This window comes from Lissotriton helveticus, chromosome 2_1 (assembly GCF_964261635.1).
Source record: "Lissotriton helveticus chromosome 2_1, aLisHel1.1, whole genome shotgun sequence".
Lineage (NCBI taxonomy): Eukaryota > Metazoa > Chordata > Amphibia > Caudata > Salamandridae > Lissotriton > Lissotriton helveticus.
The window spans coordinates 539,619,394-539,634,292 of NC_136059.1; the positions used below are offsets into that span (position 1 = coordinate 539,619,394).

General features: G+C 48.2%; 1 protein-coding gene across 1 annotated transcript in view; it reads right to left on the bottom strand.

Annotated features, from left to right (window-relative positions):
* The window catches only part of TENT2 (terminal nucleotidyltransferase 2), a 583,214-nt gene that overhangs the window by 381,736 nt on the left and 186,579 nt on the right, over window positions 1–14,899 (bottom strand). Inside the window, exon 7 of the mRNA XM_078677766.1 lies at window positions 9,008–9,074. Coding sequence (XP_078533892.1) covers window positions 9,008–9,074 — 67 coding nt within the window. The remainder of the gene's footprint in view (window positions 1–9,007; window positions 9,075–14,899) is intronic.

Here is a 14,899-nt window from a genome sequence, read left to right on the forward strand (position 1 = left end):
GCAGCGCCAGCAGGGCCCACGAGGATGAAGGTTGCAGAAGGCCGCGGCAGCGCCAGCAGGCAGGACAATAGTTCACAAGGCAGGGCTGCGGCAGCGCCAGCAGTCCGACAAGGATGAGTTCGTCGCAGTGTCTCTCGACTCCAGGATACAACTGCCTTCCTGTTCTGGGGCTGCCTCAGTTATAGGTCTGGCGCTCTTTGATGTCCGGACCCTCGCTCTTGGAGGTCGGGAGGTCCGGGATGAGGGAGTCCAGACACCCAGCAGGGGGGTGGAGCCAGCGCCCGGGGAGGCTGGGGGTGATCGGCACCTGGCGGGAGAGAGCCATCGACACTTCTTACTCCCATTGACCTGCCAAGTGGTCCGTTCACCTCCGGGGTGGATGGTGGTGCCGGGATGTCGGGACCTGGCCAGGCCCGGGGTTGGGGTCGAGCTGAGGCCACGCGGCCTCGTGGCGCAGTGTCTAAGATGGCGGCTGGTCCGGGCAAGGGTGCTGACGGTGGCCCAGGCCAGGGACACAGGGATTCCCGGGAGCAGACGTCCCATGAGGGACGGGTTGGGGGTTGCTTCTGCGGGTAGTACCTGGAAGGCCGGTACCAGGGCCCTGTCATGCGGGGAGGGAGCGAGCCCTTCATGGGGCCTGTCCAACAACACTGTACCTCATTCTGGTCCTGTATACATAGAGCCACTTTCTCACATTGGTGACAGCGGTGAGATACAAACTTGCATTTGTTGGACTACTTGGTTACCATCTGATCACACGACAGAACTCATAAATTGCCTTTAGAATTCTGAAATTGTTTTTTCCAAAATACTTAAAGACTGGTAGGGCTTTGTTCAAGTCCCATTAGAATTTTAGAAAAATAAAACTCACTATAGTCAGGGTAGAGGGTTAGAACTATCAGGTTAGAATGTCTCGACCACCCCCAACTATTAGGGAGGATAATATTGCCCAGGACCTGGTGAAGCTGCTCGACCTCACACCTTACTTACACTTAAATTTTAGAGAAGTAAGGTCCTTATGCAAATTGAAAAAATATACCAGTGGGCCTGCATCCAACCAAAGTAGGGCTCCAGTAGCTCTTGGCTGAGGATGCTAAAGGCCACCCCTCTGATCAGGGTGATGACCGGTCAGAGGAAGAAGGGGTGCTAGAGGAGGAGGAGACTCCCTCCCCCCGCCCCTCCCCATCATCTCTAGGGAGAGGATGGGCCCTGTACCCTTAACTCCAAGAATCACACTCTGGGACCCTAGGACCTACACAGGTGTGCCAGGGCCCAGAGAAAACATGGGGACTAGTCCCAGTGAAGAGGACAACTTGTTAGCCAAGTTGGCCAAGAGACTAGATCTAGAGTCCAGACTCATGGCTCTGGAAAAAAAAAGGTAAGAGATGGGCTTAGCCCCCATCTCTGGTGGCAGCAATACCAATAATAAGGATAAATAGCAATCTTATGATCCTAAAATCCCCAAAGGGATTGTCCCTAAATTTGAGGAAGGTGATGATATCACCAAGTGGTTAACAGCCTTTGAGAGGGCTTGTGATATCAGAAGACTAAAGAAACCTCTCTGGGGGGCACTCATGTAGGAACTGTTCTCTGGTAACTGCAGAGACAGGCTTCTGACCCTCTCTGGGCCAGATGCAGGGTCTTATGACCTCATGAAGAAAACTCTGAGTGAGGGGTTTGGACTCACTACTGAGGAGTACAGAATTAGGTTCAGGGGGGCTCAGAAAACCCAAACCCAATCCTGGATAGATTTTGTAGACTACTCAGTAAAGACACTGGATGGTTGGTTAACTGGACACAATGTGCATAACTTTACTGGTCTTTATAATTTGTTTATGAAGGAACACATTTTGAGTAATTGCACAAATGAAAAGTTGCATCAGCATTTGGTAGACCTAGGTCTAATTTCTCCCCAATAATGGGAAAGAAGGCAGACCACTGGGTCAAGACTAGGGTGACAAGGACAGCCGCTGGGGGTGACCAAAAGAAGGCGGTTTCAAAACCTCCCCAGGGGGAAGGTGGTGAGAACCCCCAAGATAAAAAGTCTGAGTCTTCCAAAGGGCCCCAAAGACCTGTACAGGCGTGTGGGTCCCAAACTACTCCCTATGTGCCTCAGCCCTATAGGGGGGAAGAACTTTGATCCTAACAAGGCCTATTGTAACAACTGTAATAAGTTGGGACATTTAACTGTAGACAAGAACTGCCCCTACAATAAAGCCCCTAAGACACCCAGTACCGCTACTCCAGGGACAGTGAATCTACAGAAGGGATCAGAGGAGTGCCAGAGCAAATCTGGGAATACACTCAAGCTAGTCTAGTCTCCTTTTGGGAAATGGAGTTTGCCACTGTAGCTGGTTGGCCGCCAAACTGTAAAAAATATTTGCAATACCCCTCCATTAATGGAACTAGAGTAGAAGACCTGAGGGATACATGTGCCAGCATCACTATGGTGACGGAAATGCTGGTTTCCACAGAGCAATACTTGATTTGGAAAACTTACCCAGTCACCAATGCCCTAAGGCCATGGTGACATTAGGTTGGGGGGAGGTTACTGGCCTGAAACTGGTAGTGGTCTCTTCACAATTGCCAGCTGACTCTGCTTGGAAATGACCTGGAAACCTCAGCCTGGACTGTGGTTGAGCAAGTAACCCATGCAGCCATGCTGGGTATCCCTAGACTGGTGTGTGTGTGCAAACCAGAGCACAGAGCAAAAAGCAGGGCGAGCAAGTAGGGTTGGAGCCTGAAATCAAATTGAGTGCCATTGAATCACAGACCGGACACAACCGGTAGCGGTGACAGGACCTTTGAGCATTCACTGTGGGGAAATGCGATCCATTGACGCATAACAGTTTTCCCACCCCTGCCATGCATGGTTGCAGGTAAATATAATGGATGCAACCAGATGGTTTGATGTGAACCGACCATGAGAGTTTGATTTGGAACCCCAGCAGCCCTGAAGAAGTTGCCTGAAATTCTTCATGGGCAACGAAACATGTCGGCGTAATTGATTATGGTTTGATTGGAACCATTTTTAATTTGGGAAGCTAGCAGCACCAAATAAAGGTAGTTTTAGCTAGGTAGCTTCACCAAGTTTTAATTGTGAGGATTTTCTGTATAGATCCTTATGGGGTCCATTAGGCATACATGTTAGTAGCATACTACGACACGTAGGTTTTGAATTTTACTCTTGGTTTCATGGGTTAAGGTTTTTGTTAAATAACACATACACACGTTTCTTTAAATAGGAACGGTGGTAACCGATGATAAGTGGACTTGCTGACGAGTACCAGCTAGCAGTCCCCTTGGTGTTATGACCGTGAGGTGCCTCCTTTCCTTTCCCACTTTCACACATTGGGTGGATTATGATGGTATAAACATTTTAGAATTCGGATACACCACAGCCTAGGGATGTAGTTAGGTCCGGAAGGGAGTTATAAAGTTTATGGTAACCCCTCTCTAGTGCTGGATATTTAAAGTTGGGTGTAACGACTGGTGATCAGGCCCACTGTTGATTGGTAATACGCTTAGTGGGGGGGCCGCCTGATCACTTTTTCCCCCTTTAGCTCCTATTGTTTGGATGCCTGAAAGTATGGCCCAACCAACCCAGAGAAAAGGCAAGAAGACTGGGGGACCAGCTTCTACCCAGAAAGCCTATCAGGACCACTCTCCCCAGGGAGAGGACTTGGAAACCCTAGAGGGAACTGAGCCCATGGAGCTTGAGCCTTACCAGGTTGGACTCACTAGGGAAGAGCTGTGCCAAGGACAGCGAGACTGCCCCACTTTTGAAAGCCTGAGGCAGCAAGCTGTTTCAGAAGCCGAGGGAGATGTCAGTGGTGCACACAGAGCTTATTGGGAAGAGGGATTACTGTATACTGAGGCAGGAAATCCCAATCCTGGAGCTACCAGGAGGGTGGTAATGCCACAGAAGTACAGGGAGTTCCTCCTAACTTTAGCTCATGACATCCCCCTAGCTGGACATCGAGGGCAGACCAAAACTTGGGAAAGGCTAGTTAGCCACTTCTACTGGCCCCAGATGAACCAAAAGGTGAAGGAGTTTGTGAGCTCATGTGTTACCTATCAGGCCAGTGGCAAGACATGTGGCAAACCAAAGTCCCCCCCTGATACCACTGCCAGTGGTGGGGGTACCCTTTGAAAGGGTAGGTGTGGACATTGTGGGTCCACTTAAACCTCCCACAGCTTCAGGGAACAAATTCCATCCAGTAGTAGTGGATCATGCTACTAGGTACCCTGAAGCAATTCCCCTTAGGGTGACTACAGCTCCTGCAGTTGCCAAGGCTCTCCTGGGTGTCTTCACCAGGGAAGGGTTTCCTAAGGAGGTGGTTTCAGACAGAGGTTCCAACTTCATGTCTGCTTACCTGAAACACATGAGGAAGGAGTGTGGTGTGCAGTACAAGTTTACTACCCCATACCACCCACAAACCAATGGTCTTGTTGAAAGGTTCAACAAGACATTGAAAGGTATGATCATGGGACTCCCTGAAAAACTCAAAAGGAGATGGGATGTCCTATTGCCATGCTTGTTTTTCGCTTATAGGAAAGTGCCTCAGAAAGGAGTGGGGGTTTCACCCCTTGAGCTTCTGTTTCGCCACCCTGTAAGGGGACCACTGTGTTTTGTAAAACAGGGTTGGGAGGGGCCTCTCCAAGAACCCAAACAAGACATTGTGGACTATGTGTATGGCCTATGGTCCAGAATGGCTGAGTACATGGAAAAGGCATCCAAGAATCTTGAGGTCAACCAGGAGCTGCAGAAGCACTGGTATGACCAAAAAGCTGCCATGGTTGAATTTCAACCTGGACAACAGGTGTGGGTTTTGGAGCCAGTGGCAACAAGGTCTCTCCAAGACAGATGGAGTGGCCCTTACCCTATCCTGGGGAAAAAGAGTGAGGTCACTTACTTAGTGGACCTGGGCACCAGCAGAACACCCAAAAGGGTTATCCATGTGAACCGTCTTAAACTCTACAATGACAGGGCTGACCTCACCATGCTGATGGTGACTGATGAGGAACAGGAAGCAGATAGTGAACCTCTCCCAGCCCAAAAGATGGGTCAGTGGATGGAGTAGTCTTTTCAGACAACCTCTCTCCCCAACAGCAGACTGACTGCAAGCAAGTCTTGCAACAGTTTGCTAGCATCTTTTCCTTGACCCCTGGTCTGACCAGCTGGTGTACCCATGATGTGGACACTGGTGACAGTAACCGTGTCAAAAACAAAATCTATCGACAATCAGACCAAGTCCAGGAAAGCATCAGAGCTGAAGTCAGCAAGATGCTGGAACTAGGGGTAATGAACCCTCTGAGAGCCCCTGGGCTAGCCCAGTGGTTCTGGTCCCCAAACCTCATCAACAGGGTGGAAAGAGAGAGATGAGGTTCTGTGTGGACTATAGAGGGCTCAACTCTGTCACCAAGACAGATGCTCACCCCATTCCAAGAGCAGATGAGTCGATAGACAAGCTAGGGGCAGCCAAATTCCTCAGTACCTTTGACTTAACTGCAGGGTATTGGCAGATTGGCATGGCCCCAGGAGCCAAAGAAAAGACAGCATTCTCCACCCCTGATGAGCACTATCAGTTCACTGTAATGCCTTTTGAGTTAAAGAATGCCCCTGTCACCTTCCAGAGGTTGGTGAACCAAGTCCTGACTGGATTGGAGTCTTTTAGTGCAGCTTATCTTGATGATATTGCGGTCTTCAGCTCCACCTGGCAAGCTCACCTGATCCACATTGGGAAGGTTCTACAAGCCCTGCAATCTGCAGGACTGACTATCAAAGCATCAAAATGCCAGATCGGGCAGGGCACTGTGGTGTACTTGGGCCACCTTGTTGGTGGAGGCCAGGTCCAACTCTTACAGCCCAAAATCCAGAGCATCATGGACTGGGCAGCTCCAACCACCCAGACCCAAGTCAGGGCATTCCTTGGCTTGACTGGGTACTACAGGAAGTTTGTGAAGGGATACGGGTCCATTGGGACTCCCCTCACAGAACTCACATCCAATAAAATGCCCAAGAAAGTAAACTGGACAGTTTGCTTCTTTCAGGGTGTCAAAAGCCTCTTGGCAGCTATGTGCTCAGCACTCATTCTAAAAGCACCAGACTACTCCAAGCAGTTCATAGTGCAGACTGATGCCTCAGAGCTGGGGATAGGAGAAGTCCTCTCCCAGATCAATGAGGAAGGCCAAGACCAACCTGTTGCTTTTATAAGCAGGAGGCTACTCCCCAGAGAGCCTCGTTGGAGTGCAATTGAGAGGGAGGCCTTTGCTGTAGTTTGGTCCCTGAAGAAGTTGAGGCCCTACTTGTTTGAAACTCACTTCCTTGTTCAAACTGACCACAGACCTCTCAGATGGCTAATGCAGATGAAAGGGGAAAATCCCACACTATTGAGATGGTCCATTTCCCTACAGGGTATGGACTTTGAAGTATAACACCGACCAGGGACTGCCCTTGCCAATGCAGATGGACTTCCACTTAGACAATGAAGACTCCCTAGGGCAAGGTTAGTCTCATCACCTTTCATTTGGGAAGGGGGGGGGGGTGAGAAAGTGCCATCTTTCTTGCATTGGTATGCCCCCACTTTTTTCCGATCTGCTGATGTACTTTGACTGAGTGTGCCCTGGGTTCCTGCCAACCAGGTACCCAGGGCCTGTGTTCCTTCCCTAAAACTGTGTTGAAACTAAAAAACCAATTGGCATCTCTGGCCACCTGTCCGCCCCTAGTAAATGGTACCCTAGGTACCCAGGGCATGGTGACCAGAGAAGACCCCTGAGGGCTGCAGCCCCTATTGTGCCACCCTCAGGGGCCCTGTACCCTGGCACCCACAAACTGCCTTTGCAGGCTGAGTGCCTAAGTACAGAACTAAACAAAGAGTCGACATGGCACAAATCCCTGTGTGCCATGCCCACAGAACCCACTGCGCTGGCATACTTCAATCACCCCTCTAGCTGGGGGCCCTATACCAGAGGTGTGGGCACAGGTACAGGAACCCTGTGCCCCAACAGTACCGAGGTCCATTCCTGGGCACTGTAAGTGCAGTGATGCCATTAAGAGTATATGGTGCTGGGAAGTTGTCATTACGAACTCCGCAGCACCATAATGGCTACACTGAAGACTGACAAGTTTGATATCATATATATATGTGAGCTTCTCCAGACCATTTGCTGTACCCAGCAACTGGCCACCACCAGTCCTGACCCCCACTTTGGTGGGAAGAACCACGTCAGGAAGGGGGGTTGCCAGCCTGTGCCTCAGGTGGGGGAGACTTGGTGAAGCACGACCCCGGGCTCCGGCCATCTTGTAGATGGGGAGCCCTGCCCAATCACAGCTAGGCTCCTTCCCCCTCCCACAGGAGAGGATCAGGCTAGGGGGTGTACCCACCCCAGGACAGGGACCTATTGGTCCCTGTCCTTGCCTTATCTGTAACACCCCTAAATTCAGTATTTAGGGTCTCCCTGAACCTTCCCTTGGGAGATCCCGATAAGAAAAGAAAAAAGAAGATCAAGAAGAAGACCCGCCGTGCAGCTGCTAACAGGACGACAACAACTGACTTGGCCCCAGCCCTACCGGCCTGTCGATCCTGGAACCTGCTCCTGCCTCATCCCGGTGACTCCTGCGGACAGCAACCTTGGGACACCCAGAGGACCTGCCTGCCTTGACCCTCTTAAAGTCTGGGACTCCCATCAGCAGAGGCTCTGCTGCAACAACACCCCTGGTGCCAGCCAGGAAGCTCCGGACCAACCCACTCTGCACCCGCCGAGCCCGGCCTGTGCCCGAGTGATCCAAGACCACGAGGAGGTCCCCCCGGCGACTGGGACCCTAAGTCCAGTGCCCAAAGACCCTCCTCAACGACCCAGACGACGCCTGCAGCCTCAGGACAGAGGACCCTCCAACCACGACCAGTAGGGGGTAAGATTTCCCGACCTCAAAAGACACCCCTGCACCCGGCGCCCCACGGCCCCTGTGCCCAACTCCTGGGTGCCTACCTATCCTCCAAGATCCCAACTTACCCCTCGAAGTGTTGGTCTCTCCAGAAGATCCTTCGTCCCAGAGTCTGCAGCCTTTGTTCCCATTTCAAGTTCCTCATTGAATTACATTGAGCGCCAGACGGCTCAAAAGCACCCTGCACCCAGCCACCCGAGTGCCCCTGGCAGTGCAACCTGTACCCTATCCTACTTCCACAAGTAGCAGCTATACCTAGTTGGGTATAGTTGTCCCCCTGGGCACCGATTCGTGCTGTGCAACCAGCTTGAAGATTCAATTCAAATTCAAAGTTCAAATGAATAAAACGTGATGCATTTTCAAAATTGGTTTGTTAATCCATTGTTTCATTTATTTCTCGTGAAATCCAATGCATTTCGGCAGTTGTTACTGCCTTCATCAGGGAAATAATTTTCTACAATAATCAAAAAATAATAATAAAATCAACATCCGTAATTTCATTAGATTCATTACATATGCTGTTATGCTAATTCTTAACTCCTTGGTGTTAAATTACTCTAGTGCGCGCTACATGTTTGTTTGTCTCTAGCTACAAGGATCTTAATAAACGATCAAAAGTTCAGCAATGGCTTTTTCTGAGCGTTTGCTGCGCGGGGATAGTTCTATGAATAACTATGGCGTGGATTCACCGTCTACACATTGGTCTTTTATGTGATCGCATTGCCGTGTATTAAAATGCAAGTATCAAGATATGCCACTCTGACAAGAAAATATGTACAATGAATACAGAAAGGGAATGACTGGCTTGCAAAGGCAGTGTAGCTTTACTACTGTTGGTAATAGGCTGAGTGGAAGTATACACAATGGTAAAGCTAGGATGTCGAGACTGCATCTTCCATGGTTGAATGTGCGTTTAGCATTTTAAACAGTAGTTTTAGGAACCTGCTGAAAATGTAAGAAATACTACACGATTATAGACCGAGTCGGAGCACGAACAAATGGTCAACAAGAATTCTCTACGACTAAATCTCCCAGTTATCTGAAAATAAACTTACTTACCAAGTCTATTATAAAAGTATTTCAGAATCATGCCGAGTATTTGTCTTGCTTCGGTTTCCTGATTTACCTGTATAAAACAAAAATAAAGTTACAAGCTTAGAAAATAACATCCAGATTATATTTATAAGGCTTTACTGCTTAAAACAATGCACATAGTTTTGTTTAAAATTTGATATTGTGATTCTACAAACAACTGGTAATTTGTAAGGAATTTAAAAATGTTTAAATCTGTAAAGAAATTCCACTAGGGAAAGGCTCTGGTATCCTATGCTAAAGAACCCAACTTGATTGCGGCAGAAGAACAAGGATCAAGTCAAAGCAATAAATCACAAATGAGGATGGTCAATAAACACAATACACAATGGAGCTATGCTACCCAAAGCTGTAAGGTAAGTGCAGCATGAAGCTCAAGCAAAAGGTTTTACACATGAATGAGTAGCTAAAAATAAGCAAGATGAACACTACAACCCAAATAATACTTAAACAGGAAAATATGTACATCAACAACAGAATTGATGGAAGACAGATCTGAGGAGAATGGAAAAGGAAAGATAGCAACTGGAGGGGCAATCAGAGATGGGAGAACTAGAGCAGTGGAAAAGATTGGGAGGTAAAGAGAGAAAATGAGCCGAGAGCATGAAGACATAGCAAAACGAAAAAGAGACAAATCAAAGGACAGTGATGAGGAAGGACACAGAATAAAGGAGGGAAATAAAAGGAAGGAATCCAAAAGTGAAGGACAGTAACGATAAAGATAAAAGAAAAATCAGCGCAGGAGGAGTTAAAAAGCAAGCACATGGATGACTGGAAAGAAAATACAGGTGCTAAAGTCAGTCCAGAGTCTATGTTGGCAAAGTAGCCCAGGAGCTCTTCTAAAGGGGAGGAGACAGGGAAGGAAATAACTGTTCAAGTACTGAGAGGAGCTGGAGTTTTGGTGTTAAGTGTCTCTATTATCGATACCTTTATGCGAGTGGCTGATGTCATATCACACTGACTTTGATCTGGCAGCAGCTCTCCCTGGTAGTCAGCTGACTTGCAAGCTCTATGCAAACATTTTTGCACACCATTTAACCACTTTTGCTCCGCATTTCAATGGTGCCAAAATGTGTCTGCACAAAGCAGCACCAGCATAGTGCATGCACCAAAAACATCATTGAAGTTGCTGTAAGAAAGTGGCTCTGTTTATACTGTACCAAAATAAGGTACAGTGTGTACAGAGTCCGCAGTCTCCAGAAGTTAGGCAGAGGCTAAAGTTAGATATAACCTAACTCTCTAAAGTGGTAGCTTGGTGGAGCAGTAAGGCAGTATCAGAGGTCAGTGTAAAGCATTTGTTGTACACAGTCAGCAAATGGTCTCGCACACTCAAGAACTGAACTCTAGGCCAATTGTTTTGTATCAAAAGATATAGTGGTTTTATTTTAAAACCAACAAGGTATCAAAATATACTTTCTCAGAATGAGTTACTTCAGTTAAATACTTTTCAAATAGGCATTAGACTTTTTGATTACAATAGTTACAGTTGTTGCATAGGCAACACAATTTCTAACAAGCAACAATGAGCTCAATGGGAATTTCTAGTTGAATGCAATTAGTTACTTTGTAGATTACTTTTCTAACCACAGGACAGGATCCTAGATTCAGTCCTGGGACATTTCCTGTAAACAGTTAAGTAAAAGCGTTTTGGTTACAGTAGTGATTTTTAAGGAATATTATTGTATTTCAAAAGTTGATACTTAGAAACTTTCACATAGAATCACCAATGTTATCCTGTAGGAGGAAATTCACTTAGCAGGTAAGTAGTGTTATCATTACTTTTTCTTACTCAGTGTTGGATCCTGGATCCAGCACTGGTGCATATCCTGTAAAAAGTTAAAAGAATGCATTGAAGTCATAAAAGCAATTTTTAAGGAATATTTGCAGTTTGTGAAAATCGACATCTTAGAAACTTTTCTGGTGAAAAGCAGACAATCGCTTCCTATGGAAGGAAATTCAAGTTACTGGTAAGTAAGGTTAAAATTAGTTTTCAGGGTCAGTGCTGGGCTAAAAGATGCAGCACAGAGTTCCCTCCTGATAACAGGTAAGTAAATCGGAATTCATTGTTCAGCTGATTTTAGATTAATATTTTAAAGTTTCAAAACTCCACAGTTTTTAAGTGAAACCAGTCAATGTTACCATATGGAAGGAAAATGAGTTATCGGCTTCTGGGTAAGTACTCGACTGGCAGAGTTAAGGTTCTGGGCAGAGTCTCAAGGGTCTCCCAGGGTCAGGTAGGTACATTTAGTACACCCTCAGTGGCACAGACGCAGCTGGGTGCAGAGGTAGTTAGGCCCGATGTTATCCAATGAGAGGCAGGGGGACTGCGGTTGGTGGCTGCTGGCAAGAAGGCCACGCGGCTGTGGGAGCTGGGCTCCTGGTCACTTGCTCAGGGCAAGTGGGGAAGTAGATTAGGACAAAGGTTGCACTGCCAGGGGCACTCTGGTGGCTGGGTGCAGGGTGCTTTTGAGCCATCGGGCGCTCAATGTTATTCAATGGGCGTCTTGGAAGAGGAACAAAGGCTGCAGACTCGGGGATGGAGATTCTTCAGGCGCGACCAACACTTCGAGGGGTAAGTTGGGATCTTGGAGGATAGGTAGGCACCATGGAGTAGGGCACAGGGGGCCGTGGGGCGCTGGGTGCAGGGGTGTCTTTTGACGATGGGAAATCTTACCCGTTGCTGTTCGCGGTTGTAGGGGTCCCTGGTTGTGAGGCTGCATGCGTCTGTGTCGTCGCGGAGGGTCCTTGGGCACTGGATTTCAGGTCACAATCGCCGGGGGGGGGACGTCCTCTGGGTCTTTGTCCACTCAGGCACAGGCCGGGCTCGGCGGGTGCAGAGTATTGCTGTTTGAGCAGAGCCACTGCTCGTGGGAGTCCCAGTCTCCAAGAGGGTCAAGGAAGGCAGGTCCTCCGGGGTTTTCAAGGTTGCTGTCCGCAGGAGATGCCGGGATTTAGCAGGAGCAGTTTCGAGGATCAAGAGGCCTGTAGGGCTGGGGCCAAGTCAGTTGGTGTCGTCCTCTTGTTAGCATCTGCACGGCAGGTCTTGTTCTTCTTGAACTTCTTTCTTGTTTTCAAATCGGGATGTGAGGAAGGAAGGTTTAGGGGGCCCCTAAGTACTAAATTTAGGGGCATTACAGGTAGGGTAAGAGCAGGGACCAATGGGTCTCTGTCCTGGGGTGAGTACACCCCCTATCCTGCTCCTCTCCTGTGGAAGGGGGGCAGGAGCCTATCTCTGATTGAGCAAGGCTCCGCATCCTCAAGCTGGCCAGAGCCCGGAGTTGTGCTTCACCTCACCTCTGCCACCTGAGGGGTGGAGTTGGCATAGGCTGGTACACCCCCTTTCCTCATGTAGGGTTTCCCCGCCAGTCTTCCCGCCAGAGTGGGAGTCAGACCGATGGGGGTCAGTTCCTAAGTACAGCAAGTGGCCTAGAGAAGCTCACAAAGGCGGCATGCCTTTGAAGCTTCCCCCTGCCCATCCTGGGGAGGAGACCAAGCACCTCACCCAGGATGTGCACTGTTGCAGGCCCAGGAGAGCGGAGGTCTCTCTACCCAGGGGTCCAGCAACATGTCTGCTGTGTGGCAGACTCTCAGACAAGATTTGGATTGTAGGTTAGGTTTCAGGGGGCATCTCTAAGATGCCCTCTGTAGTGCATTTTACATTAAATCCCACACTGGCATCAGTGTGGGTTTAATGTGCTGAGAAGTTTGATATCAAACTTGTCAGTCTTCAGTGTATCCATTATGGTGCTGTGGAGTTCGTAATGACAAGCTCCCAGCACCATACACTCTTAATGGCATCACTGCACTGACAGTGCCCAGGAATGGCCCTGGGTACTGTAGGGGTACCGGGCTCCTGGACCTGCGCCCACACCACTGGCATAGGGCACCCAGCTAGAGGGGTGACTGAGGTATGCCAGGGCAGTGGGTTTGTGGGCATGGCACACAGGGATGTGTGCCCTGTCTACTCTCTGTTGAGTTCTGCACCATGACTGCTATCCGATCATGCTTTTGACTATTATACTGTACTCAATAATATGTTTAGTCACCCTCCTGTTGCCATCACCCCCTGTTTCTGTGAAGCGCTCTGATATCTGCAAAGATCTTGTTCGCACTATATAAAACTCTGAATAAATAAATAAATAAGTCACTCAGCCTGCAAAGGCAGTGTGTGAGTGTCAAGGTACAGGGCCCCTAAGGGTGGCACAATGAGGAGTCTTCTCTGGTCACAGTGCCCTGGGTACCATTTACCAGGGGCTGACCTACGGCTAGAGATGCCAATTTCTGTTTAGGTTTTAACACAGTTTTAGGGAAGGAACACGGGCCCCAGGTACCTGGTTGGCAGGAACCCAAGGCACACTCAAAGTACATCAGCCATTCAGCAAAAAGTGGGGGCATACCATGCAATAAAGATGGCAGTTTCTCACAGTTGCTTTTTAATTTCAGGAGTTCAGGCACAACTGTAGTTCCATTGTTAGCCACAAAAATAACCCGTGGAAAAGCTTTGAGCAGAGTCTGGCAGTGAGAATATCCCAGTCTAGCACTGACTAGACCTTCACTTCCAGGCGTCAAATCTTCCTACCAGAAGCCCTAAGTACACAAAAGAGGACTGACCAATTTGACACTCAGTAGCCTTCATGGTCAGGCTGGCCCCTGGCACCACAGAAAAGAACCAAGTGATCCACATGCACTTTCTATGTATTCCTGAGCACTGCAATATCAAGGAGGCACAACATAGAACATTCTGAGGCCATTCAACAAATGTTTAACTAGCCTTTCAAAGATGGTTGGTGAATTCTTTAATCCAAAGGGCAGCACCCTAAACTGGTAGAGGTCCTACGGTGATGATAATGCGGTCTTGTATGTTGCTCACAGTTGTCAAGTTGATTTGCCTGGTTACACTGAAAGTACTGATGTACCTGGCTGTTACCCAATTTGCACACCAGGTCATCAGCCTAGAGTGAAACGGTGAGACAACAGTCACAGCGCGACTGTGTACAGTTCTAGCAGTCTATGCACAAGGCAGGTCTGTCGACCCTTGCCTTGGCACTAGTATGACTAAGCCCAGCCCACAGGCAGCTGAACACTCAAATGCACCCAAGCATCTTGGCTACCGCAACCTTGATCCAATCCTGGATCTTCTGTGACTGCGTTGTAATCTTTTTATTTTTATACATTAACCACTTTTCTGGCATTATACTGCTAAGCAATGGGGCAACTTTGGAATTGGAAATCATGTCAGGTGCCTCTGCAGCTTTGGGCAGTGGACCATAGTCTGCTCCCCTGACATCCCTCCAAATGGGAAACTTAATTTTTTTAATTAAAAATAAAATAACACCTTGCCCTTTTTCAGACAAAGGCTGCTTTTTTTGTTTTTGTGGGTGTTATGGGGGCTTTGAGGGTCATACAGTTTTTCATGTAAGTGATCGAACGCTTCATAGTCAATCTCTTCTGCACGAAGCCTGTGTGGAATCTTGCTCTTAACAAGATTGAGTCAATCTGGTGGAAAACATTCACATATCTATCAGGTTCCAAATCATCCCAAATATTGCAGAATTTAGGGAAATCAGGAGTAAATGAACAAAAGAGAGAGAGCCACAGACAGACAGAGACCGGGAAGCTCAGGCTTCTAAGAGCATGCCAGAGTTAATCACCTGTGGGTACGCTGCAGTACAGGCACATAGGAGTGTGAGGTATCATATTGCACAAGACAGAGGAAATGTATACCCAATGAATGTATTTAAGTTAAACAAACTGAAATGACGGCCTTAGTTTAGAGGAAATAGCACATACAGCCATTTTACATCAGAAAGTTTGCCACAATATCCCTCCCAAGAGACACACAGGTCAAGGAACTTCATG